The sequence below is a fragment of the Paramormyrops kingsleyae genome, chromosome 1 (genome assembly GCF_048594095.1).
Source record: "Paramormyrops kingsleyae isolate MSU_618 chromosome 1, PKINGS_0.4, whole genome shotgun sequence".
In the NCBI taxonomy this organism is placed as follows: Eukaryota; Metazoa; Chordata; class Actinopteri; order Osteoglossiformes; family Mormyridae; genus Paramormyrops; species Paramormyrops kingsleyae.
The window spans coordinates 68591193-68618576 of record NC_132797.1 but is presented as its reverse complement, the minus strand read 5'-3'; the positions used below and the strand labels follow the sequence as shown (position 1 = coordinate 68618576).

General features: G+C 46.3%; 1 protein-coding gene across 1 annotated transcript; it reads right to left on the bottom strand.

Annotated features, from left to right (window-relative positions):
* Positions 1–167: 167 nt before the first annotated feature.
* Positions 168–27384, bottom strand: pla2r1 (phospholipase A2 receptor 1). Its single transcript, XM_023802686.2, has 30 exons — positions 27178–27384; positions 22932–23312; positions 22665–22838; positions 22158–22322; positions 21966–22079; positions 20974–21120; positions 20384–20572; positions 20019–20173; positions 19791–19901; positions 17409–17521; positions 16858–17027; positions 14832–15040; positions 14082–14227; positions 13445–13529; positions 12959–13094; positions 12615–12650; positions 12359–12516; positions 11689–11753; positions 10944–11047; positions 10605–10741; positions 10078–10195; positions 8986–9119; positions 8234–8372; positions 7647–7882; positions 6274–6454; positions 5668–5799; positions 5128–5250; positions 4125–4301; positions 1664–1699; positions 168–1377 (listed from the first exon to the last, which is right to left on the bottom strand). Exons 1-30 carry the CDS (start codon positions 27308–27310, stop codon positions 1166–1168), a joined length of 4416 nt encoding a protein of 1471 aa, XP_023658454.2. The 5' UTR covers positions 27311–27384; the 3' UTR covers positions 168–1165.

The window sequence follows — 27384 nt, the reverse complement described above, 5'->3', positions numbered from 1 at the left end:
ATTTTTCTAATTTTTTTTAACTTTACATACACACACACACACACACACACACACACACACACACACACTTTAACTACAGTTAAATCTGAAACACAACAATTAAAAATCTATGTTGACAACTGGTAAAATATTTCGCGAATGCTTACGTTTTGTCACAGACTCCAGTCCCCGAGGGATACACCTTTTATTTAGTAAACTTTGAGCATACCGTGTGGGAAAACACAAATATAAATATTTCAATGGAAACGTATAATTGATAACAACAAATAACGTCTGTAAAAAGTAAAAAATAAATGTTTTAGTTGCTGCCAAATACACACAAATTCCTTTAGAACCAACCAAATGGATCAAGTTTCAGTTTAAGCAGTGTTCAATGTTCAATTAATAATTGCATTGTTTTAAATACAAGGATGTAAACTATGACGTGTGCAACAAAAGGATACATTAACGTAATTATAGTTCTCTGTACATATTTAAAAACTAGAACGTACCTTAATATATGCACAACAAACACAGTATTAAAATAAAATTCAACCTAGTCTACCTTTTGTTGTTTTTACATTCTTTGCATATTATAGGATATTTACCAATTAAACAAAACTGCCTGGTATTCTTTACCAATAATGTCCTGCATTAAAAAACACCACACGTCTGTATCTTTTTTAGGAAATTTCTGTCTAAATCACAAGCTCCCACAGTCAGAATGAGACGTGCCTGTGGAGGCTAACCTGAGTCGACAGGACTCCAACTCAGCACTCACTCCGCGGACTGGGGTTCACTGCGATTATGCAGATGTATTTATCCATGTTTGTGTTTGACGAGACCGTAATGACAGTTAAGCAAACAAGAGCGAAAAGATACAGGTGCATGCGCACCACACACACACACACCTTTATCCTGATGCCAAGCTCTCCGGTAATATATATTCTAGGCATAATCATATTCTTGGCATTAAAACATTGTTACCAGAAATCGACAACGAAACACGTAATAAAATAAACGGAAATTCCACACGCGGCAGTCCCTTCCCCATTTCTGTATGCGCAAATATGCAAGTAAACAACTTGTTAATACATCCTTCAGCTGAGTATTAATCCCCTCTGGGGGGTTTTGAAGTCCCTTGTGCTCCCCTCATGCCGGGTACAGGGCTCTCTGAGATGAACCCCTATTCGCTGGGGTTGCCTTCAAGGTCTGTTATGAGCACGTCAGAGTCCACGGCCTGCGAGCTGGCTTGCCGGTAATATGCGCTCCCGAGGAATGGGAATCTGCGGAAGCGTGCCCCATTCCTCTTGTACACGCACCACAGCGATACAACAAGGAGGGCAAATATCAAGATGGCCACCAGGGCGGCGGCAGGAATAACACCATGGTGCAGCCCTGGAACGGAGAAGATGGGGCAGGGTCACGTTAATGAACGTCCCACTACTGAAATTAAAAAGAACAAAAAAAAAAAACAAACAACAATCTGCTGTTTAGGAAAAGTTCTAATGATTTTATTCCTATAACTAAGTGAATGTTAGTAAAAGAGCATTATGAAGAAGGGAAGGAGGAATTCAAAGCCAAAAAAGGCAATAAATGCAAGTGTCCACAAGACACCACTTTTCATTAAAATACATTTCTAAGAACCAAATGATCAAATAAATAAATGTCTCACATCTCTTACCATTAAGCGGTTCAACTTCTACTTCATTAACTGCATCTGAAACAAGTAAATAAAATAATCTGCACAGCTTCCTATGTTATGCTAACATTTAGCTACACTACACTTATGGCACCATTCCACTGTTACCTGGAACCCAGCTGTACCTGACATGTACCACAAACTGATGGTTTTCCATTGCGAAGTATGAGAGCAGAACCCAAGTGGTACCCATGCTGACGTGGCCCTACTTACTAATAGGGTCGAAAGCGTGATAAAGCTGAGCTGCACGGAGATACCAGTGATCTGTGTTGATATGCATGAATTATCTGAAGGAAAAAACAATATATTCTACATATTCTTTATATTCTATATTAATTATTAGTAGTATTGCCCATCGCGATGTATTAATGCATTCCCAATAACTTGAAACCTGAAAATTTCCAATCTCCTACTTAAAAATGTACTATAGAACAGCTGAATGGAATGAATTCATTATGCAAATGTACACAAGCGAATGCGATTTCCGCTAGCATTTGATGCTAACATAACATGGCGGTTCTCACAGATGTGCTAGCAGAATTTAGCACATAGCAAATCATGATGTCCACCGTGTGATCAGTAAATAAGCGTCTCTTTGGTTTTTTCGTTACTGTTGCCTCCAAACCTGGCAACCCTTCAGCAGTGGAAAACCAAAGCGAGCTGGAACCGTGCTCCCTTCGTGGCATGGCTCAGGTACGGCTCGGTTCCTGTATGCCAGTGGAAAAAAGCCTTACTACCTCAAGTTCATATTTGGCTGCCCCAACCATCAAGAAACAGTAATATTTTGTGGGGCGACATGTGGCTCTGTGTTAAGATCCTGTACAGTCACGGCCAGAAGTTTTGAGAATGACACGTATTGGTTTTCAAGTCTGCTGCCTCAGTTTCTATGGTGCCAATTTGCATATACTGCAGAATGTTGTCCCTCTTTACCATGAAAATAAACTTAATGCCAAAAAACCCATTTCCACTGCATTTCAGCCCTGCCACAAAAGGACCTGCTGACATCATTTCAGTGATTCTCTCGTTAACACAGGTGAGTGTTGATGAGGACAAGGCAGGAGATCAGCCTGTTATGCTGATTGAGTTAGAATAGTACACTGGATGATTTAAAAGGAGGGTGATGCTTAAAATTATTGTTCTTCTTCTGTTAACCATGGTTACCTGCAAGGAAACACGTGCTGTCATCACTGCTTTGCACAAAAAGGGCTTCACAGGCAAGGAAATTGCTGCTAGTAAGACTGTACCTAAATCAACCATTTATCGGATCATCAAGAACTTCAAGGAGTGTGGTTCAATTTTTTGAAGCAGGCTTCAGGGCGTCAAAGAAAGTCCAGCAAGCGCCAGGACCTTCTCCTAAACTTGATTCAGCTGCGGGATCAGGGCACCACCAGGGCAGAGCTCGCTCAGGAAGGGCAGCAGGCAGGTGTGAGTGCATCTGCATGCACAGTGAGGCGAAGGCTTTTGGGGGATGGCCTGGTGTCAAGAAGAGCAGCAAAGAAGCCACTTCTCTCCAAGAAAAACATCAGGGACAGGCTGATATTCTGCAAAAGGTACAGGGATTAGACTGCTGAGGATTGGGGTAAAGTCATTTTCTCTGATGAACCTTTCCGATTGTTTGGGGCATCCGGAAAAAAGATTGTCCGGAGTAGAAAAGGTGAGCACTACCATCAGTCCTGTGTCATGCCAACAATGAAGCATCCTGAGACCATTTATGTGTGGGGTTGCTCGCTCACAATTTTGCCTAAGAACACAGCCATGAATAAAGAATGGTACCAAAACATCCTCCAACAGCAACTTCTCCCAACCATCCAAGAAGAGTTTGATGACCAACAATGCCTTTTCCAGCACGATAAGGCAAAAGTGATAACTAAGCGGCTCGGGGAACAGAACATCGACATTCTGGGTCCCTGGCCAGGAAACTCCCCAGACCTTAATCCCATTGGGAACTTGTGGTCAATCCTCAAGAGGCAGGTGGACAAACAAAAACCCACAAATTCTGACAAACTCCAAGCATTGATTATGCAAGAATGGGCTGCCATCAGTCAGGATTTGGCCCAGAAGTTCATTGACAGCATGGCAGGGCGAATTGTAGAGGTCTTGAAGAAGGGCCAACACTGCAAATATCGACTCTTTATATAAACTTAAAGTAACTGTCAATAAAAGCCTTTGACACTTGGTTGTAATTATACTTTAATATACCATAGCAACATGACTAAAAGATCTACACACACTGAAGCAGCAAACTTTGTGAAAAACCAATACTTATGTCATTCTCAAAACTTTTGGTCACCACTGTATTTGTAAGGGTGAAAGGTCACTTGAACAAGACCCTTCACCCCCAATTGCTCCAGGGACTGTCTGCCCCCTGCTTTCACCTGCGATTTGTCACGTAGGATAAAAGCATCTGCTAATTGTAAGTGCAATGCGTAGCGGCAAGGCGTACCTGCCGTGATTTTGCAGACGAAGCCCAGCTTGTCACCGCAGTGGGACAGATGCCAGACGCTGTCGGACGCCCTCATGGAGACGCAAGTGTCAGAGGAGAGCTGCTCGACACTGGGGGCTTTGAAGTGCCAGTTTGAGTACAGGATGGCGGAGCCATCAAACCATGAGAGGGCAGGGACTGTGGGAAGAGGGAGCGCAGACAGCTAACAAACCAATCAGAGGGCAGGGACTGTGGGAAGAGGGAGCGCAGACAGCTAACAAACCAATCAGAGGGCAGGGACTGTGGGAAGAGGGAGCGCAGACAGCTAACAAACCAATCAGAGGGCAGGGACTGTGGGAAGAGGGAGCGCAGACAGCTAACAAACCAATCAGAGGGCAGGGACTGTGGGAAGAGGGAGCGCAGACAGCTAACAAACCAATCAGAGGGCAGGGACTGTGGGAAGAGGGAGCGCAGACAGCTAACAAACCAATCAGAGGGCAGGGACTGTGGGAAGAGGGAGCGCAGACAGCTAACAAACCAATCAGAGGGCAGGGACTGTGGGAAGAGGATTTAGAAGAGGAAAAACTCGTTTTAGCTCGGTAAACTTTCGGGTTTGCAATGCCAACGGCGCGGAACGCATTTCAGCTGTGTGTATCAGCAGAATAGTGGCCATTTGGTCAAACACGGGTCTGGTTCAAAATTATCTGAACAAGGGCAGAGTTCTGGACCAAACTGTAGGAGTACTGTGTGTGTTTACAGGAACAGGGGTTCGGGGCTGATGTGGTCCTTACCACTGCTGAAACCAAACGTCCCTAGTAGCAAGATAATATTTAATTAGGATTTGGGAGGCATTTTATATTAAGTTGATTTTGAGAAAAAATTCACAAATGTATGGTGGACTGCTTACAAGAAGGTTATGATGTAACACATGAAAGAATGTTTTTGGGGCATTTGACCCCCAGTAAACAAAGGATGTGGGACCAAGGTGTGCAGTAAGTCGTCAACCGTGGGCGGGAGCACTTGCCGTTGGCGTCGTAGAGTATTGCCAGCCAGACCGTTTGGTGCGGCAGGGCATAGGATTTCAGCTTCTCCAGGACAAACCGATTCTCCTCCTCACTCTTAACCGTCAGTAGGTCCGAGGACTTTGCTGGGAGGAAACGGAAGCAAATCTCCTAATATTCATTATCAGACACTGAGAAAAAAATGCTCATGAGTAACACTTGCTATCAGTGAACACTTTAATGTTGCCACTAGATGCCTTATCAAGTGTAAGGAACATATTAAAGGTTCTGTCCAACTAATGGTTAATAGTTTAATTAAAAATTAAATGACATATAAGATTAATCATCACGCACACAAAATCTCAGATTAATTAAGTTTAATAATTAATTAACATAAGTTTAAATTTAGTAATTGAATTTAATTCCTGCACATTTTCAGTATGCATGCAATTGTAACACCTCCCTGTAGGGGGAGCTCTCACAGCACACAGCTCAGTTTCTGCGAGGCTCCCAGCATGCTCTGGGGCCTGGCGAGCCCTCGCAGGCTCACGGTCTTCCCCTACCTGTATGCCTGCAGCGCTCTCTAGCCTCCTCCAGACTCTGTCTCTGCATTATGGGCTCAAAGCTGTAACAGCTGTTCTTAAATTTAATCCACCTGTCGGGGCAGGTCACCTCATATGACACCACGTTGCTTTCTTGAGGGCAGAAAGAACCAGTCATTTTTTACAGCCTCTAAACATAACAATTTACATTTACAGTAACGTCATGTATATCGATGTCAACATCTCCCTCTCTGCAATGCTCCAGAGTTCAGCTATACCTAAGATTGCATTAGTATAAATGCCAGTGGACAACAGACATAATTAATCTAATGCCAGGCTTACGAATCGTTCTTTTGCTTTGGTTTCAGCTCTCAAAATAATTGACTATAAAAGCCTTATAGACCATTAAGCAGTGAAAAGAAACACGTGCTGAAAATCACAATGGGTGTGGCTACAGTTATTTTAATCGGCCGATTTGTTAATTGTCCATGGTAAGTCCCGCCCACCGAGAATTCCAAACCCATAATTATGCCACCGCTGGATTATTAGGATTCTTTGAAGTGTTTCATCAATAATAACATCAGAGAACGCGAGGGGAGTGTCGACGACGAGGTGTGTGGCACTCACTGGGGGGGGGTGCCTGGCACAAGGCCCCCTGCAGCGTCTCTTCGCAGTCGGCCCTCTTCCAGGCACCGGTGATGTCCATGTAAACGCAGTCACCGAGCGTGTCCTCGTCCTCATCGTCCCCCGAGTCCCAGTGCATGAAGGCTGTGTCGCTGTCATCGGACCAGCGGTAGCTGATGCCGTCCTGTTATGGGGGGGGGGGGGGGGGGGGCAGAAAGACAACTCAGTCTCTGCGGTGCCCCCTGCACACACGTCCTCACAAACAATGACAAAAAAGCAAGGACGCAGCAGGACACGGCCCACCTCGCGCTGCGGGGAATGTTAGTAATTGCCTGTCACACTCATACTGGGGTGGATCCATCAATTTTCCCAAAACGCGGCGGAACTGCAGCTACACACATGCTGGGGGTCAGTCGTGCCTGTACCATGGGATGTGAGTCTGTGTGTTATTTGGACATTGGGGGACCATTTTTTCAGTCCCCTCAAGAGGGAACTAAATTTCATAAAAATCTGTGACTGCAATCAAAAAATGAAAAATGCCAGAAGTCTTGTATTTTGTTTGGTTACTTATGGTTAAGGTTAGGACTGGGTAGGAGTTCAAATTGTCATTGTTGGGATTAAGGTTTTGCCCATAGAGATGAATGGAACATCCCCACAAAGATATAATGACAAACCTGTGCGTGTGTGTGTGTGTGTGTGTGTGTGTGTGTGTGTGTGTGTGTGTGTGTGTGTGTGTGTGTGTGTGTGTGTGTGTGTGTGTGTGTGTATAGAAGCAATCCGCTGTAACAGCTCCAGACGTTACACTACAGGCAAAATATTCCTTTCACGGTCATCATTTCCTGAAGCACATTTATCATCATGTAGGGCTGGCTGTATCCCCTTTGCATTCTCATTGCCGCATGACACAATAAAGGTGTAACTATGGCGACCATTTTGAAAAGCTGTCATAAAACAGGGTCATCAAACACACTGACTGAAGAAGAATAACAATCTCTTTTCTCTTCCTGATTAACAACCCTGGGGCTGAAAACGACACGCCCATGCATTTGATCATAAAAAGAGAGAGAGGAAGGAGAAAGAAAGAGAGGCAGACAGAAAAGACAAGCTGGCATCAAACAAACACGCCGCCAAAGCAGTAAGTATTTCCCCTCATGCAAGCAAAGATACGCATCAGCTGAGATGTGAGGGAATTTTTCCAGTGAGCGCTCGACACGTCGCACTGCACACCGCAGCTGTCAGTGCTGAGCGCATTTGGGGGCCGTGTGGAGAGAGAGACGGCGAGGGAGGTCATAAAGCAGAGGCTTGACGTGCCGTTAACAGCGGAAGGAGAGAACTCACTCAAGGCTGAACCGTGACGAGGGACTGGGGATACGTACGTCTTGGCTGTAGAGTCCGATCCAGTGGGGCAGTGCCAATTTATTCACGAGGACAGTAAGGAAAGCCTGGTGGTGGGGGTCTGTGATGCTAGCTAACTGGGTTTCTCTCTCCAAGCATCTATTCAGAGCCTCGTACCAGCTCAGGTTGCCCCGGACGACCCTGTAGCTGCGGTTCTCATACTCGATAGGGTCGGGGAGAGGGTGGAAATAGGACTGGGATGGGGGTTTAGTTGGGTCTGTCTCAAAAAGGGGGGGGGGAAAGAGAGAGTAAATATGGGGCAAAAACCAAAATAAAATCACAGTATAAACCCTTAAACCTCAGTTCAGGGTGCCTACAAGGGCTTTAGGTCAATAAAGACAAGAACGACAATGTGTTTCAGCCTAACTCAGCAAACTATACCCCATAATAAGAGAGCCACCTCTTAAAATATACAGTAATTACAGCTGCTGCAGCCGGCCGGGGCCAGGATGATGAAGTTAGAGCTGACAGGAGTTGGGTGGATTTCGAATTAATCAGTCACAGTTATGGAGCGCCTCCCGGTGGGCCTCGGGAAAGGGGGCAGCTCGGACACGAACGGACGGCCCACCTTGCGGCTTCTGGCACACGAACCCGTAGCCGGTTGCCGAGCATTTCTCGCTGTACCACTTGCCGGTGAAGTGGAAGTTATGGTTGTTGGACAACAGCGTGCAGAGTGGCTCTTTGCCATCACCTGGCCCATAATAGTCCTGTTACCAGGGGCAACAGAGAACTGTGGTTATTACCGTCCAAAAATCGCAGCGTAGCAGGAAATTAAACTGTCTACGAATATTTACGAGGAGTTCAAATAAACAAATACGACATATTACAAAATGATGAGATTAATGTGAATACTAGATGGGCAGTAGGCTGCACTGTTTCCTCACACCTATAGGATATGGGGTTTGAATCCCAACTCCGCTCCCCACATATACAGTTTGCATGTTCCCCTTACCTTTGGGTAATCTGGTTTCCTCCAATAGCCCTGTGGTTAGGCAAAGAGGTGGAAATTTCAGGTCCAGAAAGTAAAAATTCAGACCAAGATTTTGTTTCAACCAACAGAGCTTAATACTTTGTGACTGACTATACAAAACTAGGGGGTTGAAACAAAATCTTGGTCTGAATTTTTACTTTCTGGACCTGAAATTTCCACCTCTGGTTAGGCAAACTCATGTCTCTATACTGCCCAAAGCGTGTGCTTGTATACCAGCTGATGGTATCTGGAGCAGGGTGTACCCATGCCTTATACCTTATGAAAACTTCCCCTACAATGATGGAAGGGTGGACACACATTAAGGTTTCATTGAGGCTGACTGTACATACAGAGATACCACTCTCCTGGTCAACAGGAGACCAGTTGGTGTAAGTGAGAGATTTCCCGTTGACCCAGTGGTCGTCATCTTGCAGTCCAATCCAAACATCGGCCGTGCTACCAGGTAGCAGCATTGTAATGTAAGCTGTAATTTAAAAAAATATAGAAATTAACAAATCACTTTTAATTGAGAGCAACAACTCCCCCTGCATGAGAGCAAGTGTAAAAGTCTGACACAAACATTTTGACGTGCTTTCTTAAAGATATTAAGTCTGACTTTCCATAATGCATCAAGGGTGTGCTTTAGAAATTTACTGTAATGTAGCTATTATTGTTGTATGTATTTTTATAAGTAATAATGGGGACTAGAGGCAGTTCTAAGTTTCACATGTATGGTTGCTGTCAAATGAAAAAAAAGTCCATTATTTCAGGAGTGTGGGGGAAAAAAAACACATTTTCTCAGAAACTAATTCACAAAATAAGCCTAAAACACGAGACACCACAAATAGAAACCCATCTTTACATAGCTGTTAGTAAAGAGTTTAATGTTTTAAAAGCACTTATGTCTTTGGAGGCAAATATGTCAGTGTCAACAAGATACAGAGCTATCTAGCTATTAATGTTAAGCTGTTAAAGTTAGTGATATACAGTAATCCATACAAAGAAACATCGTGAATACTAACGTTAACTAGTACCAAGTTAAATACTAGTTAGATGAATTCATAAAACGTATTTTCATTGGTCAATTAGATGTCAAACTGTCAGTAGACAGAGCAGAACAAGCATATTCAATAAAAAGTCACAATGATCAAAAAGAGGACATCTGCAGTTTTCCTTGGACAGGGACAATATGCCAGTACTATAGTATTATGACAAATTCAGACTGCCACAGGGTATAATGTTCCTTTGTACTGAAATAATATAATGTCATTGATGTGAAAAGGATGCGATATAGTGCAGATTCCACATAGAATACAGCAGCCGCAATCGTACTAAATGCGGTGCTTTATACTGCAAGAACGTCGCAATTCTGTCAGGATTCCCCGGGGGAATCTGCGGCCCCTGGGCAAGCAGCAGCTATAGCTGGAGGTGCCTGACCGTACCTTGCTCAATCTCATCTTCTATGGTGACCAGCGAGCCCTGGGACGAGGAACAAATCGTCTGGGACTCCTGCCACGTCTTACCCTCCTCTGGGTGTTTTGGCAGATGCAGAAAGAGGCACTGGAGAGATGACAAAGAAAGCAAAACAAAACTAAATGTAAAGGCTTTGAGGGAGGGGGCTTAATTTAACCCAAATTCCTCCAGTGAAATAGCATTAAGTTGTGGAAATACATTACTTAATCACAGTAATCACAACTTGTGAACAACTTAATAGTTCCAGAAATTAGTAACACAAAGCAAATTCTTATGCAAATTACTAATATATTCATCACAGTTAAACAAGAGACATTTTTTAATGAGACAAATTAGCATTTTGAAATTGAGCCACATGTATAAACAGGAAGCAGTTCTCTGACACTGCTCCAGAGGGCGCTAAATACAAACAATAACATTCAATGATCACGGTTTACGGTCTGTGCTCTTTTAGTGGATCCCAAAAAATGAACCTATAGTGGAATGATTACTGTACCTTGTGCCCAAAGTACAGCCACTTCTCCGGGCAACCTCCGATGTAGTGCGGCTGGCGGGGGATCTCCAGCACCGACAGAATCCTGCGCTTGCACACGTAGCCGTGGCGATCGCCACACTGGTCACCTGACCACTTTCCTGTAAAGCCCCAGCGCACATTATACTATGCAGTTAAGGGCTGTGCAGTTCGTTGACTTATTATTAAAAACTTTCCGTTTTTTCCTAAATGTGCAGTAATTTGTAAAGACTTGTGTTTGTTTAAATACCGTATGCTTCAAGATTTTGCTGTGGTTGCATAAACCCAGTGAAATATACATTTTTAAAATCTGCTTATTTTCACCTGTTTGTGAGGACATGGAGACGCAGACGTCACTCTGTGGTGAAGGTTTCTGCGGCTCTGCTTGTGGCCAGTTCTGGAACTGCAGTTGGGCGCCATCGCTCCAGCTGCGAGGCAAACACAGGATAATTCCCGTTAGATTTACAACTTCAAGATTTAACATAAAGAGATTTTTTTCTGATGATTCTATTTCAGTATATTTTCTAAAGACATATTTGGTATTTCACTCTAAATTATGTAATGCTGTTGGACGGCGGATTATGTATCATTCTTAAATTATTACACTATGAGATGGTGGTAGTACACATGCTCTTCACTTTACAGCAGTCCATCTTAGGATATTTTGACTTCACGATGCTATGATGTATATTCCGTAGTCATCTTTGAATTTTGGTCCGTTCCCAGGATAGCTCTATGATACTTTCTACTGATGCTGGTCATTAGTAGCATCCATACAGCCATTCTCTGTAGAGCGTAAATATCTCATACAGTGTTTAACAATGAATAGTACTGTATGGTGTTTGTTTTCTGTTTAACTTAATATACTTCATTTATTTTCTTTTCAATTACTGGTATTTAGTTAGGTAGAGTAATTATTTACTTATTGAGTAACAGTAGTTTTTATTTACTTATTTGTTCATCATATCATTCGACATATGATCTTTTCCACGTACGATTGGTTCAGAACGTTTCCCCATCGGAAGTCAAGGAGCAGCTGTATATCAGGAAGTGTGATGTAAGAATATACCTGTACTCTTCGTTAATGGTGTCTGATGACAGTCCAATCCACCACTGGGAGGGATCCTTGTCCATCTGAGGAGATTTCAAGTAATTTTAGAATTTTGAGAAAATTCAAGTAATTTTAATGCAAAAAAAGATGGAATCTATCAGTATATATCATGCTTGGAATGACAGTGATTGTCATTGTGAGCAAACACACGTTCACAGTGAAGCTACCAGTTTATGTTTGTAGTCCTGCACACACACACACACACACACACACACACACACACACACACACAAGTTGGTAAACCCATCAAAATGAGGACCTTCCACTCATATATAATGGAAAGACCCTAAACCCAATCATGACACCCTTAACCTCTAACCACCCCTAATCCTAACTAAAAGTTACCAAACAAAATACAACCTTTTGGCATTTTTCCTTTTTTGATTGCATTCTTAGATTTTTATTAAACTGAGATCATCCAAATGGGGACCTGAAAAATGTTCCCCAAAAGTAGGAACGTTTCAGGTTTAACTATACTTTGGGGTCATTTTGGTCCCCAAATGTGATATGTGCACGCACACGCACACGCACGCACACACACACACACACACACACACACACACACAAAAACAAAATGAAGTCAGAAGGTCTGATTTAACAGCACACCCTCAGCACTCCAGTCTCACACCTCCATCCGCTCCTTGATGAAGTTCAACTCCTCCAAGGAGTGTATGGAGGCCAGGTTGGCGCCCATCAGATTGCAGGCGAAGGAGACGGCGTTCCACGGGAACGGCTGCTGGTCAAAATAATACTCGGCACCTCTGAAGAATACCCAGGCCTGATGCTCTGCAGGGAGAGGGAGGTGAACACGGGGGTCCTCGGATGCCCGGGTGTAAACGATAAATGAAACGAACAAACAGAGGAGCGCAAAGCAAGGGACTTACGCTCGGTGTACCAATATGGTTTGGTCAGCTCCGCACCTAGAGAAAGACGGCACACGACACATTCAGTGCCCCCACCATTGTGGTCACCGCGAGCCATGAGGAAAGGCACTAGACGACTTGTAATTTACGTTTGAAATCAATCTGCAGACTCTGGGATTTGAACCAGCAACCTTCTGATCGCTAGGCCAAACCCCCAACCCTATAATGACACCATGATACGGTACATCAATCCATGCAACGGTTGAGAACAGTCATGCTAAAAGATTGCACACGGCATGGAGAGAAAGGCCCCCCCTACCCACCCGCCACACACGCAGATCAACGCCACCAGCCAACGTTTTTACCTCTGGGGACCTTACAGATCCACTCATGTTTGCTGTCACACGGCTGAGGGACCAGCAGGCTGTCCGAATCGGTGAAGACGGCACAGTTGTGCTCATCATCCTCACTGTTTTTGTCCTCTATGAAGGAGGTCACCACCTGAAGAGCAGTGAAGCAGATTAGCCTCACCCCGGCATTTCTGGCTATGGCCACATCCCTTACCAAGCCCTTCTTAGAGAGCTTTTTCCCCCCATTTTCTAGAGTTATTTTTTATTATGACATTGATGCATCTATACTGAACACACAGCACACAAAACCTGCAGTTAATTTATTAAACTAATTATTTTTAGCAAACCGTGACGAGATTTGGCTTCAACTTTAGATTCTGTTTTCTGTTAAGTGCTTTCAAAGCATCACGTCGAATGCTCAGAATCACAGCGCTTAAAGTATAAGGCATTATAAGATCATTTATAATAAGCTTTAATTGGGTTGTAGAGAGGGGTACCCACAGGCGTCCCATCGGACCACTCCCAGCTCCCAAAGGTCCAGGGGCTCCTCTTGTTGAATCCCACCCAGAACGAACGCCCTTGCATCCTGCAGAGAACCAGCACAGTAGGTCCTGTTACCAGTGTCCACTACATCTAATCATTTCACATTTATTTGATGCTTTTATCCAAAATGAGTCAATGAGAGAGGGAAGGGTTATAAGTTCTGTGCACTCCCTGGGATTCAAACCCATAACCATCGTGTCGTTAGCACAGTGCTCTTCTTGTTGAGCTACAGAAACTCTTGTAGACACAATCTAATTAATGAAGTCACAGCTTAAGCAGCATGCTTAATTAATCTCAATACATCTTTCTGAGATCTAATTACGAAACCGTAAAAAATAACTTTTAAGTCACTACAGTGAATTATATAAGTAATTAAGACAGTAATTTTATACCAAAAGGACATAACCACTCATCCAATGCTAGCTTGCGGCAATCCTGGAGAGCATCCCAAAAAGTAAAAGCAACAAGGCAGGGCAAGCCCAGGGTGGGACGCCATGTTTCCATGGGGGGGGGGGGGTATGTGCACACACACACACACACACACACACACACGTCAAAGTTGCATCAATAATAACTGGAAATGGGAATGACTGACCCAGTGAACATCGTCCCCAGTGTCTCCTTGACAAAGGCTTCTTCGTTGTAATGCCGGAAGCTGGCCAGGTTTGCCCCCAGAGCCTGGCAGAAGAAGTCTGCCTCGGTCCAGGAGCGCTTCATCAGGATCTTCTCACTATGAAACACCTGAACGAGATCCATCCTCAGGTTCCCGTTAATATGGCCGCCAGCCTGGGCTGCCCCCCGACGCCATTACAAAATGGCACATAGACCCCGTTCGATGCTACGGGATAGCTAATCGGAGCACAAAGCTCAGAGAACTTGCCTAAACTACCTGCCAGCCAGCTAGGTATTCAGCTAGGTGTTAACCTGCAGGGCACTGCTGCCTTCCCACCTTCACCAGCGCTTCAGGAACACGATCCGCATTCCTAGCTACTTTCCTTTCACCCATAACGTACCCAAGAGTGCTAAAGAAAATACACAATGCTACGTTAGCATCAGGCTATGAAAGCGTCACTCAACAGCAGCACTACAGGAGCAACTCAAAGCATGAAGATATCAAACAGTGCAGAGACAGCGAAGCTAATCAAGGCCACAGTGGCGACGGCTTCGAAACTAGCGCCTAATCCTGCTAGCAAATAATGACACGCTGGAACAGATATGGCCTTAATGGCAATTCTCCAAAAACCAAAATATGGGAGTACAGCTAGCTATCGCCGTCATCAGGAAGTGTGCCAGCTACATGGTCTGATTGCCATCTACCAGCCAACCATTTTAAGGATCGCCTGACCTTGTAACAGTGAAGCAGTCCGGGTTTGCTGTGCCAGCCGGTTGGGCAAGGGGCAGAACCGTTGATGTGCACCGTGGACTCCTGGGTCTCCTGGCGACTGCCAATCCTCTGCTTGCATATCGACAGGGCCTTGTGGGATTTGCAGTCCTTGACCTCCCAGCGGCCGAGAGCCTGACCGCCTGTGAGCGCCACACAGCCGCCGGCGCTGACTGCGGGAGACAGAGCAGATGCTGGCCATTAAAGCAAGGAAGAGAAAATCCACACCGTGCACGATAAAACACTATCAATACGAGTTCATCCACCCATCCTCCATCTCTGCAAGTCCAGTTACACTGACCCTGGAGTCTATCCCAGGATGCAAATGGCGTGAGACTGGGGACACCCTGGACAGGGTATAAATGGGGAATATTATTGCTATTAAATGCACAATAATTGCCATTACTCATTCACAACTGCTGATCCATTTTCTATACCCATTAGACCTATGCAGGATCACAGGGGTCTGGAAGCCTATCCCAGAAACTATGGGCACATGGCAGGGAATAACCCAGGATGGGGCATCAACCCATCGCAGGGCACACGCACCATTTGCGCAGTCACCCCTACTGACAATTTGGTCAAAGTCAAATTCATGTTAGCATGTTTTCGGACTGGGGGGGAACCCGGAATACTAGGAAGAAACCCCACAACAGCATGGAAAGAACATGCATCACGGACCCATGGTGAGGACTTCATCTTTTTCCTGTTCACCTATTTTAATGATTATCCCATTCAGGGTGTCCTAGAACCTATCCCATAAAGCACTGGGGCAAGGCAGGAGACCAATCAGACGGGACGGCTATCCATTGTGGGATTTCAATGAAGGTGACCCTAAATACACAAGCGTGCACTTGTGTGACTTCCAAGCTATCGTCTGTCCTTAAGCTGCAAACACGCCAAGAGCTGAGACATGAACAGGAAGTGGGCGATTCCGGGCCGAGTGCAGGTAATCGGTCTTGAGGAGGACGGGGGGGCCAGCTTGGGGGTGGGGGGGGGGTTCACTGTGAGCTGGACTATGTGAGAGGAGAGGATTAAGAAGGAAAAAACAGTAAGGAAGGAAGAACGCACGACCTCCACGTCGCCCCAGCCGGTGCCAAAAATGCCATCGTGATTTTAGTGGCCGATCTGTCCGCTTGGAGCTACAAACGGAGGTGTAAAGCAAGGTACAGTTACATTCCTGTATAAATGACAGCCGAACAGGAACAAAGGAGTCTTTGAATAGCAGAGGACAAAGCGTGAGGCTTAGGCACTGAGCAGCCTTTGAAAAACATGTAAACCTCTGGCATCTATTAAAAAACACACCGATATCTGCTGTCATTTGATAATTTACCCATCAGACCTTGCAGAGAATAATCCTGTATCTTATTTCTTATACCACCAAATGGTTTATCCCAAAGGAATTCCATTAATGTTCCATTTCTTTATGAAATCATGTGACATACAGCGTTGGGGGGTCTCAGGGATCGAACTGTAGTTATATATAGAAAACAAATCTCAAAAATTCCATAACATCAAATGCCTCGAGTGTCGAGTTAGGGAAAAAATGAGATTCGGGCTACATAACTGCGTTTGATGTTTACCAGAAACCCCGCAAAAAAAAAAAGGTAAAAAATTGTGTCTCTGGTGTTTCTCATGCGAACAGGGACCAGCCGGAATATGCAGCAGTCACACAGGGGGCAATAATTACAGCTATTTCAGCCCCTCTTCCTAGTGCTGAAAAAGCCATTAATTACATGCAAATGATGCTCCCTTAGTGAGTCAGGAAGCTTCCGGCAATGTCGCCCTCTGATAGCTGTGTGAGGAATCTGAACGCAAGACGACCTTCTGTGGGGAGGCTGTTTCTCTATTACCCGTCTTTTAAGGGTAATACCGCAGACTGGTGTTAAGGTTTCAAACAAGGACTTTTGTCTGACGCTTGTTAAACATACAAGCATTGACCAGAGACAGCTGTCATGGGGGGGGGGGGGGATTTCCTCAAGTTACGCACCTGGCTGGTGTCTGTTCCAGTTCGTGTAGAGCAGCGGCTTGCCCCACCCATTCTGTGCCAGCCAGCTGTATTCGCCGCTTCTGTTGCGGTCCTGTAGGGCGGTCCAGTAGTACTGAGAGGAGTTCATGCTCAGGGTGTTTATTAGGCTGTTCAGGAAGGCTTGTTCAAACCTGCGGGGGGGAGGGAGAGAATGGTCTGAGGGGGTGGATAATAAGGCGTTCTCATAATTCCACTCAAATCCATCCGTTTTCCTAACTCAGTTATCTGACGTGGAGTCACAGTCACCTAGGGCACCCAGCAGGGGGCAATGAACACCCTGGACGTGATGCCTGATTATCGCAGGAGACACACGCATACTCAGGACCCAACTGCATATTTATGGACTAAGGGAGGAAAGTCGAAGGAGACAACAACACGGGAAGAACACACCAATTCCACACACAGGGTGGGGGCTGGAATTAAAAAAGGCACCCTGGGGGCAAGCAGCCACCCGCCAAGCCACCGGTTGCTCCACTCTAACGTTACTAAAACTTCGGGCAAGGCGGGCGTACCTATTCATCACCGTCACCAGGGCGGCGCCACAGTAATACCCCTTCATGGCGTCCTCGTAGCTCTGCTGGTGACGGCTCACCTTGTAGCAGAAGTGACGTCTCCGTTTCCAGCCCTTGAAGGACAAAGGAATCCGGAATGAGCTAACGGCACACAAGGGGAGGACGGATAAAGTCGGGCCGGTGGGCTGCTCGGATCGGAATTTTCCGGTGTGCTCCCATGACCCCCATGATGAGAAGCCAGCGGTGGAGAGCCCTTGTTTATTGGAACCAGACCTGTAAGCTATGGCAGAGCAGGACGGCCTCCGATGCTGCAACGGACGAGTAGGAACAAGCTCTGGAGTGACAGCAAACAGACAGTGTACCTGCATTCTAAAGCTAATGCTCATATCACGTATCGTATATAAATCGCCCAGCGTAGCTTCCTTAGAACATTCAAAACGTAGATATCGAAACATAGATAGGACACTGCTGAAGACAGATAACAGAACATAAAACTGCATTCATATCTATATACACTATATGGACAAAAGTACTGGGACACACCTCTTAATCGGTGATTTCAGGTGTTTCATTCAGACCCATTGCCACAGGCATTTAGGAACAACAGAGACTCAGCCAGGAAGTGACAGAACACATAAAGTAACAGAATGGAGTTACTGAATACTAAAGCACATAGTGTGTAAAGGTGGGCAACGCTCTGTTGACTCAATAACTGCAGAGACCCACTTCCTCTGGCATTAACCCCAGCAGAAGACTGTGCGGGGAGCTTCATGGAATGGGCTTCCATGGCTGAGCAGCTGCATGCAAGCCTCACATCATAAAGCGCAGTGCCAAGCGTCAGATGGAGTGGTGTAAAGCACGGTGCCACTGGACACTGGAGCAGTGGAAACGTGTTCTGTGGAGTGATGAATCACACTTCTCTGTCTGACAGTCTGATAGACGAGTCTGGGTTTGGCGGATGACAGGAGAACGTTACCTGCCTGACTGCATTGTGCCAACTGTAAAAGTTTGGTGGAGGAGGGATAATGGTATGGGGTTGTTTTTCAGGGGTTGGTTTAGACGCCTTAGTTACAGTGAATGGAACTCTTAATGCTTCAGCAAGACATTTTGGACAATTCTATGCCTCCGGCTTTGTGGGAACAGTCTGCGGAAGGCTTTTCTGTTCCAGGATGACAAAGTAAAGTCCACAAAGACATGGTTGGGTGAATTTGTTGTGCAGGAACTTGACAGGTTTGCACAGAGCCCTGACCTCAACCCCAGGTGTCCCAATACATTTGTCCATATAGTATATTATCTATTTATACAGTAAATATTTGATTCACTGGTCTCGTGACTAAACAGGTAAGGTCAGGTCAAAAGTTTTTGGTGTTAGGTTTCCGGTTTAAATAGTGAGAGGATTATGGGAGTTTCAACACAAAAACAGCCTCTTTCCATTTATCGGCTGTTGATCTGAATCTTTCCAGCGCCGTCCTGCCGCCAGCTCCAGAAAAATCCTAGGTGTGAAAAAGTATCAACAAGAGGAGCCAGTTTTAAGTGACTTTAACGATTTCATGTGTAGGTTCTTATGAGGTGAACGTGGCGTTTCTGCCAATACACGTGAAACTGTCAAAAAATAAATAAAATAAATAATAATAACAACAATAATCATAAAACTTGCACTGCTGGCTAAATATGTATCTCAACTCCTGGCCTTACCACCTACTTCAGGGTCTCCTGGATTCGCTCCACGTGACTATTAATCTCCCGTGCGCTTTTTGAGCGGTTTAAGAACTGGGCTCTACAGAGAAGACAGATGATATGTCAGTGAGATATTTAAACCACCATCACCGCCCAGCTCAAGAGTTTTGACGGACACATCTGCTGGCGAGGATCGGCTGAGGGTTTTCCGGGCTTCGTTCATTCAACCTGCCGTACATTTACTAACTCATCATGCAGATGCCACAAGCGTGCGGTCATCCAACCTACAAAACAGGTCGAAGCCTGAAGTTCCACAGCTGACTTGCAAACAAACACTGATTTGGACTGATAATTTGAGGAAAAATGCAGGCACAGTATTGGCCAAATCCTCTGTCAGGAAGCCATGACTTTAACCAAGTTCCCTTGTGACTAAATAAGGTCGTTGTCAAACCAAAAACTAATCCAATCAAACTCCATTTATCAAATGCACAAAAGTATGGAATAGAGAAGGAGATACGTGTAATGAAACGAGTCTCCCAGAATAAAGTAAAATAAGTAAAAAGTAAAGGAAAAATAAACAGTAAGATAAAAATGTGTAAAAAGTCTGTAACACCAGCCTGAGCAGCTACTGAACAGCCTCACTGCTCGAGGTCAGTAGGAGTATAGAGCTGTGCCAAAAGGTCTCGGGTTATCAGTAGGACCCACCTGGGCACATCCTTTGTCTGCCGCCCCGGCTTCCCTGATGGGGATGAGACCCAGCTTCCGGCACACCGACGGCAGCTTCACCCCACAGGGAGCCAGCAGCCAGTTTCCGTGCTTAGAAGTAAAATCAAATAAAAAAAATACTAAACTTCAGCAATGGCTTACGAGCCGAATGCAAACGCCCCTCCGGAGAGCCCAGACGTCACAGGAGAGCGGACGGGTCCCACGTACCTCCCGGTGCGTCTTGGCGCAGAGCGGCCCGCGGCCTTGCCGGAGGTCAGGCTCGTGCCTGTGCCAGAACGTGACGGACGTGGGCGTGCCGTCGGACCACTCGAAGACCACCGAGGTCTCGCTCCTCAGGCCGATCCAAGCCTCCAGGGATGATTCTGGAAGTTTGCGTGACAAGCAACGGACGTAAGGTGAGCATCAGACACGAGCTATTTTTATCATCCTCCCAGTTGAAGTAGGGGATGAAGGATGGTGTGAATTATATGGGAAACAGAAAAGGTTATGATTTCCCTTCAAACCAGTTCCTCCTGCCCATGTTCCCCCTCGCAGCTGTCGGTCCCCAAACCCCCGCGAGCGGCCGAGCTCACGGTTAGCGAGGAGTCCCAGCAGGAGCTCGACGTCCGCCAGGGAGTGCACGCTGGTCAGATTGGCTCCCAGTGACCGACACGAGGCGGAAGCATCCGGCCAGCTCTGCGGTTCCTCCAGGACCTTGTAGCAGAAGCGGTTCTGGGGAGTCCAGCCTTCGGCACACACTGTGCCATAGTGCTGCCAGTTACCTGGTGGGTGGGACATAACCGGATGGGTTGGGGCCTGTGGGGTCACATCACCATTTAGCCTATTTGCTCAAGTTGTTCCAATGTATTCTTAGCCATGTATCATACATTTCTCACCTCTGTTACTGGGCATTTTTATTAAGATCAACGGAGAACAACATCTATCTGATTCAGAGGTATCTCGTTAAAAGATACAGAAGCAGACAAGAAATCTAGCAGTGCCCTTAAAGAGCAAGTCTTCCTGTTGTTAGCTAAGAAAGTCATAAAGCAAAGTATGACTGGGGTTGCCATAACAAAGATAACGATGTGAGATCACTGAACACAAACACCCCCCAGAAGAACCCTCCCTCCTGATGGGATGCGACCGGGTGCGGGAGGAGGAAAGGGGTTTCCCCGAGGCTTACCGAAGGGTTCCGCCCTCCTGCTGTCATTGGGTGTCTTCTTACAGATGTAGGGCAGCGCCGACTCACAGGACAGGCTCTGCCATGGGTGGCCAGAGGTGGAGTTGTAAACCCCACACTGTCTCTCGTGGCGAGACGGCGCTGTGATGCCTGCAGGGCGGCGACACAGGTGAGGTGAAACAGTGGGGGTGCTGAGTCATGGAACAGGCGGCCCGCTAGCGGCAGTCATTTTTTCCACCACAGAAAGATGACGTGAGAATCATAATAAATGTTATCACACACCCAAATAAGAGAGGAAAAAAGCTTAGAGGTCTTGTGCAGAGAGGGCAAAGAGACTCTTCATTAGACAGCAGGGGTTCCCATTGACTGCTTGTCAATAAACTTTTTAACTCAGAACAGCTCAATTATAATCTGAGTTTCAATTTATTATTTCAATTCATTTACTACTACTTGTTTTACATAAAACAAAACAACGCGCTTAATGTGTACTTCATCCACACTGCATGAAAGCAGTCTTTGGTTAAGTATACAGACCACAATAGACTACATCTATGACTACTAATGTTTATGTCAAACACGAGGAAGTCTGTCGGCGTATCAGAGCGCAACACGCCTCCTAAGAAGTTTCACTAAAGTTTCACTTTAATTGTGCAAAGCTGTATAACGAGTGTTTTACATACTGTACCTTGTTTCTTGTTCACCTCTTCAGATATCATGTGTGTCCCATTGTTTTCAAGAAACGCCTGGCCACTTGAGCTCTTCACATACACTTGCGCACTTTACATCTTACTGCAACGTGCGACACCCAAGTGTGTAGTGTCACAGAGCACTTACACGCACGTGAGGTGAATGGGACGAAGCCGATAACAATGATTTTATATATCTCACTGGCGGCTAAAGCCCACTAAGGATCACATCCTAGAATCGCCCAAGGGTGTCTGATTTACTGCCGGTCCCGGAGGCCAACAAAAAGGTCTTCAAGCAGAAGGGGTTACCTTCCGTGAAGTTGACCAATGCCAAGGGAGCGCCATCGGACCAGTTCCAGCCGGCGTTCTCGTCTAGGTGATTCAGGCCGATCCACACCACCACACCCACGTCGTTCAGCCTGTCTGCAAACCAGACCGCAGGTTGGAGGGCCGGGCGTCTGCGTACCCGGGGCAACTCGGGGGTGGTTGTGGGGTCCATACCTCTGATGTATTTCTGCTCCGTGAGATCGGTGATGCTGAGGAGCCCCCCACCCTGCGCCCAGCAGGATGAGTGCGCTTGCCCCCAGGTCATGATGCTGTACAGGTTGAACTGATAGCACGCCCGTGTCTCTGCATTCTGGTCCCAGAACGTGTCGCAGCCCGACTCTGAAAATACAGAGTAACATACTATCCGGCCCGTCAATCAAGATGCTCCGGGATTCCACGTCTATTCCGGGAACCATAGGGCGTAGGCAGGGTACACCCTAGATGAGACACCAGTACGTAATTAAGAGCAATTTAAAAGTCACTAATTTCCACTGGGAAGAAACAGTGAACTGAGACGGTATCGACACAGAGGAAAGCAGAAGGACCGGACCTGGCCTTCAACCTGTAGCCCACAATTTGGCAGCTAGAGATACTTGCCATTGAGCTGCGGCGCCACCTGCTGGACAACCTACATTGTTAATATGGATATCTATGAACGGGCGGCAGAGGGACACATGGTACCTGTACTTGGGCAGAACCCCCACTTCTCATCCTGGTCGTATCTGCTAGTGGTGGCACACCAGCGGTAGTGATCCTCACGGCCCTCACTGGTGCATTCTGGGTACCACTTGCTGTTGTACTTGAATGGCAGGGCACAGGGCATCCCCTGGGCGTTGCCCAACAACGTGTGGATCTCTGTGGCAAAGGCAGCAAAAGCTTATTCCCAGAACTACAGCAGCGGTGCACATTTTCCAAGCCACCGTGGGAGGACGTTGGCTGGTTCCTTGCCTTCATAGGGGTTAGCGCAGGGCCCTTCCCCAGTGGTGAAGTACCTCCTCCACTGGTGGTACGCAGTCCTTTTGGCCACCACCAGGCGGCCCGTGACGGCCAGCCTGAACTGGGAGGCTCCAAAAAGAGTGTCCCCACTGCAGCGCCACCACAGGGTGCGGAGGGGCGCGTCGCACTGGAAGGTGCCCAGCGGCTGCAGTGCGTCGCTGGTGTTGAGGCCCAGGCACAGGCTGCCGCCCAGGTTGAAGAGGCGGTGCCGGGAGACCCACTTCCAGAGCATGCCTCGGGTGGGCCTCTCGCAGCTCTCCAGCACCAGGTTGGTGCGGTCCAGGCGGATGCAGCGCTTCAGCTGGACGCTCTCCAGGATGAAGACGCCTTTGTCTGAAAGGAAGCGACAGAGCCGAAACAAGAGTGTATCTGCATCTGAACAACTACATCAGTGACTCCCAATCCGGACCTTGGGGACCCACAGCCAGTCCACGTTTTTGCTCCCTCCCAGCTCACTGCCAGACAGCCCACATTTTTGGAGCAGGGAGGGAGCAAAAACATGGACTGTCTGTGGGTTCCCAAGGACCGGATTGGGAAACACTGGATATATACTCACAAAGTGAGCTCTAAAAGTCCATCCATCCTCAATATGATCCAGTACAAGGTCTCAATGAGCCCCTGAGCCTGTCACCGGAAACACAAGACCGGAAAAACCCCGGATTTTTATTTGTAATTCAGCAGGACCATTTTATCCAAAAGGATAAGAGGAAGCAGGGTGAGGCAGTTCCTAGAGCAGGATTCCCCAATTCCAGTCCTGGAGGACCAGTTTGCAGATTTCCCAGCTCAGACACACCTACCAGACCTGGTAATTAGATGCTTGAGATGTACTTGAGCAGGGGAATCTGCAAACTGTGTTGGATTCTGACCCTCCTGGACCAGAATAGGGGAACCTTGCCCCACAGCAATTTGGGTTTAGGGCCTTGCTCTGGGACCCGACAATGAAAGAGACATAGCATCCTAACCCATTGGGCAACCCATAATGGGACACGGGTCCATCCCATTCACAATCACACACACCATGGGCCATTCAGAGGGAATAATTCATCTGAAGCGCATGTGGGGGTGGGGGGTTTGGGGAATCAAACCCTCCCCCCCCCCCCAAACCACCATGTTGTTCATATTATTCCAGATTCTACATTCTTTATTTGCCTCACAGGAATAGGAGTTATAGTTTGTACCATTCAGTCAGTAACATGTAACACAATCAGACATCACAATGCAAAAAAAAACGCACACCCAAGCACTAGTGTAGCTGAACAAATGGAATATGGCGCCAACACAGCAAAGGTCATGAGTTCAAATCCCAGGGAACACACATAGTGTAAAGATAAGTAAAGGTTACAAATTGGGAGTAGATATGACTAGAAACTACAAAGGTGTGGATTTAACAGAAGGCTATTTAAAGGAAGGACATGAAATATAACAAGGCCTCAGTGCTGCTAACTGGATCGGTGATCAAAACATCTCCCCACCTGCGTTCCCAGCAGTGGGAGATTTCCTGCTAGCACATATCTGAAATATGCACTGAATTTGGACCGTTAGCAGTGACAGACAATACATATTTTTAGATTTCAGGAGAAGCGACTGGTCTGCTGCCAAATTGCAGTCAGCTGACAAACCTGTCAGTCTTTTTAGGCAGAGCTGCGTGACCTTGCCTTTCACATCTATAGCGTCAAAAAAACACACTTGGATATTTTCACATCCACTTATTTACATTCCGAATTCAGATTGATCTCCAGTAACTACATCACTCCTACTGCCAAACAGTCAACCAAAAATATCACACCACGGGCCTTAACTGTAAAAAAAACCCCCGACTTTTTAGAACCGGTTTTTGTGAACTGGTTTTATCTGCCCGAAAATGCATACAAGCTGCACTCTAAAAATCAAAGAAATGCTGAAAATAAGAAAATAAACAGCAAACAGTGTATTTAAAATCAAGACCTACACATTCCGACAAAATATACATCTATTGTGGAAAAGACGATGGAGGAATGCGACTGTAGAGCGGATGACACAGCGCCGTTGATCTGCAGCGGGACGGGATAAGTCATCTGTGACCCGGGGCACCAGGCGGCCAGTTAACATTCAGCTCTTTGTGCGGCGTGGTCACCGAGCGGCACAAGGAGGCTCACATGCTGGCCAGCAGCGCGGCGTGCCCGATAATGTGAGGACCAGCGTGAACATAGCGGCCCCATTCTGTTCCCAATTCAGACACGACTGCAGCACAAAGCCTGGTACAGATCACCAGCACCCCCACCCAACCCCACCCCTCTCCACTCCAAATAACAGCCACGCAACAGCAACCAAAGATGCAATTGTAAGAAATAAAATCCAGAAGTGTCTTTAATCTGTAAGTGGCACATCTTCAGCAAAACAACCCAACTTAATTCAACTTTGAGTTCCATACAAAATATATATTCAGACCTGTAACTTGCAAAAGATAATATACGCAATTTAAACCCCTCCTAAAAATTACGATATCTTTTAGTTAAAGCACAATGACACCATACAGGGCCTAATTGGTAGTAAACTCAAAGCTAATGGCTACCTGGATTCCCCACACAGAAGTGCAACTCATTCCCATCTCCACCATGTTGCCCTTTGAAGCCAAACTCATCCTGCATTTTCAGATGACTGTCGTGGAAACATGGCAGAGATGAAGAAAACAAGCGTTGGCGTGGAGGGAGTTTCACGGGCGCAGGGAAGGTGGCCGGTGGAACGTGCTGGGGTGTGCGTGTGTTTTCCAGTCCGTGTTCCATGGCCCCGTTACGTCACCTGACCCAGTTTGTACACATAGGGCGATACAGACGGAAGATCCCAGATCTTGTGAATAGTTTGGCAGGCAAGCGGGCAAAGGAGAGGCCTGAACTCATTCAGGTATGTTTTCGCTAGAAGTTGCTTTACAACTTGACAGTAAACTTACAGCCAGATGCACCTTTAAATGCTCAGATACCAGCAACATCACCTCCCGTATTACAATATTAAATGACACCAATTTACATTCACAAACAATCTTAGCTTCTGCCTGAAGAGGACCACATGGTATGAGCAAGTCTTTAAATACCTGCATTTTGTTTATATTTAGATATTGTCGCCGAGTTTGTTTTTATATGAAGGGTGCGTAATTTGACAGCGCACTGAAAAACATACATTTTATCTGCACTGGCTCTGGATGGTCGCTGTCTATTCAAACAAACCCTAAAAATCATAGTTTGGTCATTTTTTTCCATGACTCAACAATTAAATGCACTGCTTTTTAATACAGTATCTACAGTTGAGGATCAGTATTCCCGGAGGCACGGACGAAAGCATAGTTAGTTAACCAGATAAAATTTTCTAATCCCAAGGGGAAATTCGTTAATGAAGGCATCCCTGCGATGCACACTTGCGCCAGCGGATATGGGTGTTAAACATGTTTATAAAACAGTCCTTTTACCAAATAGCTGGCCGAAGGCGATTCCTCTTTGTGATCCCCCTGAACGCCGTGGGGGACCATCGCCATGCCAGGACTGGACTGGACATGTCTGGCGAGGTTGATTTTTCACATGCCTGACCTCCTGCCCCGCCGAAGATGCGCTTCCGCTTTAATTTCCACTATGCAATTAAATGAGTTTTATTTAAACTGTTATTCAGCCTGACAAAATAATTCGGAATGCGTTCTCTTCTTCCATAATGTTCAATTTGTCACTTTAAAGCCTTTTTGCTATAATAAAACACATTATTATTATTATTATCATTATTATTATTATGGTCGTAGTATTACTTTGCAGATGGTGTTGGTTTACACTCTGTTTACCCACGTTTCATTCAAGTATACAGAAGACAATTAAACCGGGATGGGGTTGATGTATTTTAAGGGATTTAGTTAATGCAGTTAGAAATGCAAACTGTGGCACAAAACAAGTTGTGTAAAGAGAGAGGAATTTGTCGTGGCGGGTTGGGGGGGTGGGGGATGAGGGCAAGGCTCCAGAATTAAGTTAGAAAAAGCGCCGAGGAGCAAGTAATGACTTGTGTCCCCATTCGCCCGCAGCTAGAAATGTTAACCTAAGAGGTGGGAAGAAAGGGGGCTTACAAAGACCCGTACGGGACTGGCGATGAAACATCCCGCTTCGGTTCCGAATCAGACCCGTTCGGATGGAGGGGGGTTAAGTAGTGTTAACGGTACCCGTGTTTCATGCAGGCCGACTCAACTTACTGTATAGTTCGGAAAGTTGCCTTTTCTCCAATACCTCATCTTCTCCTGCGACACAGCCTGAGAGCAGGGCGCACAGAGCCAGCAGCGCCCCGGCGGCTCCGGCTTTGCGGCGGATTAAACGGCGTTTTCCCATTTCCCTCAGCAAAGCCGACGCGATCGGAGAGGCGCAAACGCATGCTGGGGTCGGGGGGGAGAGAGACAGGCTGC

What these genes read in the sequence shown, in the direction of transcription:
- pla2r1 (XM_023802686.2), bottom strand. Translation starts at nt 27,310, where the DNA reads ATGGGAAAACGCCGTTTAATCCGCCGCAAAGCCGGAGCCGCCGGGGCG. An exon ending in GCAACTTTCCGAACTATACA is followed by an intron (nt 23,313 to 27,177) that starts GTAAGTTGAGTC and finishes GCTTCCTTTCAG; the next exon opens with ACAAAGGCGTCTTCATCCTG. An exon ending in GACTGCTTCACTGTTACAAG is followed by an intron (nt 14,228 to 14,831) that starts GTCAGGCGATCC and finishes GATCTCGTTCAG; the next exon opens with GTGTTTCATAGTGAGAAGAT.